General features: G+C 47.7%; 1 protein-coding gene across 3 annotated transcripts in view; it reads left to right on the forward strand.

The window, feature by feature from the left end:
• EIF3D (eukaryotic translation initiation factor 3 subunit D) overlaps positions 1-2,580 on the forward strand; it is a 12,077-nt gene extending 9,497 nt beyond the window's left edge. For 2 of the 3 annotated variants that reach the window (XM_019515291.1, XM_019515292.1), the window contains exons 14-15: positions 1,081-1,361; positions 1,826-2,580. In XM_019515291.1, the coding sequence (XP_019370836.1) occupies positions 1,081-1,361; positions 1,826-1,914 (370 nt within the window). In that variant the 3' untranslated portion in view covers positions 1,915-2,580. The remainder of the gene's footprint in view (positions 1-1,080; positions 1,362-1,825) is intronic. The other variant, XM_019515294.1, reaches the window with a different exon arrangement.
• Positions 2,581-4,278: the final 1,698 nt, after the last annotated feature.

The following is a 4,278-nucleotide window of genomic DNA, read 5'->3' on the forward strand; positions in this document are numbered from 1 at the left end:
ATTGTCAGTGTAGAGGTTCTGTTGGCTAGAACCCCTTTTGCCTACTGGCCACCAAGAGATTTGGCTGCTGTACTGTCTTGTACGTTTCTCCTTCATTGAAATATTTAAATATTAATGTGACATATTTTTCTTCCTTTAAACCAGGGATGGTGAACCTCTGGGCTGCCAGTCGGCCAGGGATTCCGTTTCACAGCCGCCCCTGCGCAGCCGCATGACTCGTGCCAGCTTCCACGGAGACTTCAGCCGCGCCACCAGTACGTGCGGCAGAGCAGCGCAGCACAGGGAGCTGCCAGTAATGTGGGATGGGTGCAACTTGCTCTGGAGCCGTGATCTGTAGCCTGCATGCTCCAAGCAGGGGCACGCATATGGGGGATAGTGGCTGTGCCCTGGCTTCACACAGGCTGTCACTGCTGCAAAGCGCCAGGGCAGCCACAATCCCCTGCATGCATGCCCCTGCCTGGAGCATGCCTGCTACAGATCACGGCTCTGACCTGGCTCCAGAGCAAGCTGCCCCCGCCCCACGTTCCTAGCAGCTCTGAAGCAGCCCTCTGGACTGCTCTGCCGCGCGTGCTGCTGGTGCGGCGGAGACTGGTCTCCATGGAGATCAGCACAAGCCATGCAGGCAGGGGGACTGGGAAATGGAGTCCCCAGCCAACCAGATCTGACCTGTGGGCCGGACATCCCCATCCCTGCTTTAATCTCTTGTTGTATCTCTGGTAATTTGGTACTTCAGATGAGACATTTTAGTTCAAATCTAGTGTCTATGCAGTTTTTTTGGCTTCTATCCTTGTGGTATGGAGCTGCCACAGAAGTATGTAATGATGGGGTCAGAACTCACTGCCAGTGAGACTAACGCCTATCTGGTTCACTGCACCTTCTGACTTGGTGAAGGAAGGGTTGCTGTCTGTGTACTCATTGGCTGAGCCTCACAGGAGGCTCTTCCAGTTCTCACTTCTGAAATTCAGGGAGGATTCTTGCTCTTCAGCCCAGAAGCTGAATCTGAGGGAACATCATGCTTCTCTTAATGGCTTCCTTAGCTGAGCTGAGCCATTGAATTTCCTGGCTCTCTTTTCTTACCAGGTATGTGTCTCGTTACCATGTGAAAGACTCTGCGCGACATGTGATTCTGGGAACACAGCAGTTCAAGCCTAATGAGTTTGCCAGTCAGATTAACCTGAGTATAGAGAATGCGTGGGGCATCCTGCGCTGTGTTATTGACATCTGCATGAAACTAGATGAGGGCAAGTACCTCATCCTCAAGGACCCCAACAAGCAAGTGATCCGTATCTACAGTCTGCCTGATGGCACCTTTAGCTCGGATGAGGATGAGGATGATGAAGAGGAGGAGGAGGAAGAGGAAGGTGAGTGTGAATGCTCAGTAGCTGTACTGCCAAGTGGTTTGACCTACAGCTTGGGAGAAAGATGATCATATAGCAATATGAAATAAGAATCTTCATGCTGTGTATTACAGCAAAGGGAGGTGTGATGGAGCATGCAGTCTCTGAGGGCCTTCCAGTCAGTGCTAGAAGATGTGTAAACATGCTAATGATATCCAGAGGATGCTAAATTAAAAGAACAGTGAAAGATAGAAGTGGGACCTGGGGATACATAAAAACATGAGCACTGAAAAACAGGATGAGGTGCAACCTGGGAATTAGAGTGGGGGACAGAACCTAAACATGGGAACTAGCTGGGAGGATGAGTTTGGAAAAGAATGCACAGCTTGTTAATACTGAATCATAGGATGCTGTAATCATTGAGTTGGTGCAAGTGGCAGGTACCCAGCAGTAATAAGAATTGAGCCATTTTCTCCCTACACTTGTGGATCAAAGGGAAGAAATGCAAAGCAAGATTGAAAACACAAATGAAGGACTGGAGCGATTTGGGGCAACTTCAGAGGAATATGGTTTATAGGACCACTAGCACTATAGGCTAGATGTTTCTGCAGAAGTATCAGGTGTAGATGAACTATCTGATCTAATTGCTGGTCCTTGGCACATGCTCTTTAACAGATTCTCTCCCCACTGTTAGAAGCAGCTTGACTTGAACCTCATATTACTAGTATGGTGACATCTTAATGTCGCAGACTATATGTAAATTTGGGCAGGCCTCAGTGCATTTGGTTCATAATTTGAAGGGTTGATGCATAACTGTTACAGCTAGAGATTTTTTTTTTAACCCACATTTCTAGGTTCTCAGACAAATCATGCAGCTGCTTGAAAGTTTGGAAGTATGTAGCAATTTATACAGCCTTTTAACTTTATAGTTCATGGGATCTACTAATGAACAGACTTGTACAGAGTGAGAATGCTAGGCAAGATGTGACCTCAATATGTCATCTTTAAACTACTGTGATTTTTTTTTTCACGGTAGTTTTTTTCGCTGTGTTGTTCCACTATACTGTCTTTTTCTCTTTCAGAGGAAGAGAGCTAAACCCCATGGTCAGATAACAGGGGCTGCAATAACCCAGACAAGTCATCCCACTTTTCCGCAGTTCACAGGTGGATCTTGTTGAATGATTGCACCATGCCCATTTAGAAGCCTGTCTAACAAATGGAATAAAGTTATTTTGTTCTGTTACGTTCGTGTCTTGGGATAAAGTGTGTTCTGTGCTAACAAACCTGTCAGGTAGACATAACTTGATAGATGTAACTTGGCATGAAAGCAACCACTGAAAAACAGGAAGAGAGATGGTAGCAAAGCAGATTATTTTACATAAAGTGTGCTGTTGGTTTTCCGTATTGCCCTACATGGTAGAAAGGGATATGTATTCTCTATTGCAGTAAAGGAAATGAGTTGAGCAATCTTTTTGTCTCTTTCCATGAAGCAGTAAGTGGTATTAACAAAAGAGGTTGGTTGCCTCTGAAGTCTGCTTTAACTACTGCCTTTTTATGATTGAGTGTGCTGTTCTGGAGTTAGTGCAAGTGTTAACACCAATGATAGTGCTGCTTGTTTTGCATACCAAAGCTTGGGGCTTCTTCCATGGAGGAGTTCCCAATCAATCAACCAAACGCTCATGCCGCAGTTCTGCAGAGGTGGGTGGTTCTCTCCCAACCGCTGCATGCTGCTTACTAATGGCCTTGGCATGCTGAGCTGGCAGGATGTGGATACTGCAGAGGTCTTTCTCTAATCTTATCCCACCAGCCACCCTGTGGCCTCCTTGGTGGGGCTTCTGCAGAGAAAACAGTATACTGATCCTCAGGCCAGCAGTGAAGAAAACTAGGTAACTAGGCTGTCTGTACACTGCTACGGGGAGACAGTTGGCCATGTTAGTCAAGTAGAAGGCAGGGTAGACTTACATATTATAGACTGGGGACCCAGCCAACAGGCTGGATCTGGCCTGCAGAACCACCTAATCCAGCCTGTGGGTCTCTCCAGAGGGATTGCTCCCTTGCCACTCAATTTCCAAGCCCCACATAGCTGGATCAGCCCCACACAGAAGGATCAAGCCCTATTCCTGCATTCTGAATTGAACTGGGGCCCAGTGCAGCCATGCAGAAACAGCCTGGGCAGGACCTGATGCAGCTACCTGGAATCAGCCCAAATTGGGCTATTCCCACAAAACTGGATCCCCCTAGGCTCTGGATTGGGGACTGCTCATCCAGCCCATGGACCAATGACACCGTGCACCTCTGCTATAAGCACACCAAAGGAGAGAGAGGTGTTAGCACAGGCTTTAGTGGGCTTGAAGCTCCCTGCATCTGAGCATCACTTCAGCTTGTTCTCTCTATTTGTGGGGAGGGATGTACAGATGCACACTATATAGAGAGATACCATACACAGATTTTATATATAAAGTTATATAATAGTTTTATTTCTATAATGCATAGAAACTATATATACTCATGAATATAATGAATATGATAACATAAATTAGATGGATGTCCTCCATACCTGCACCTCCCTTGACTAGTCTCTAAGGTGCATATAATATAAATAGTTGTATTTCTATTACATTTAGCACACAGAAACAATATATGACCATGAATAATGCAGTCAATAAAATATGGCAGTGGCCTATACATGACGCTGATGCCCTCCATAGCTGCATCTCGCCGGGTTGGCCTCTAACGTGCAGCTCTCCCCCAGGCCACCCCAGCTCGGTGCACCTAGAAGCGCTGGAACCCCGCGCCTGCCCCACCCCCCGTACACGGCTGTGCGCTTGCGCAGCTCGGGCCCCGCCACGCAGCTTCACCCCCAGCACGTGGTCCGGCGCGCGACCACCGCCCGGGAAGAGGCGCTGCCTGGCGCCAGTGTCACGTGACTCGGGGGGGGGGG

The sequence above is a fragment of the Gavialis gangeticus genome, unplaced genomic scaffold, assembly GCF_001723915.1.
Source record: "Gavialis gangeticus isolate Ggan-Ray unplaced genomic scaffold, GavGan_comp1, whole genome shotgun sequence".
NCBI lineage: Eukaryota > Metazoa > Chordata > Crocodylia > Gavialidae > Gavialis > Gavialis gangeticus.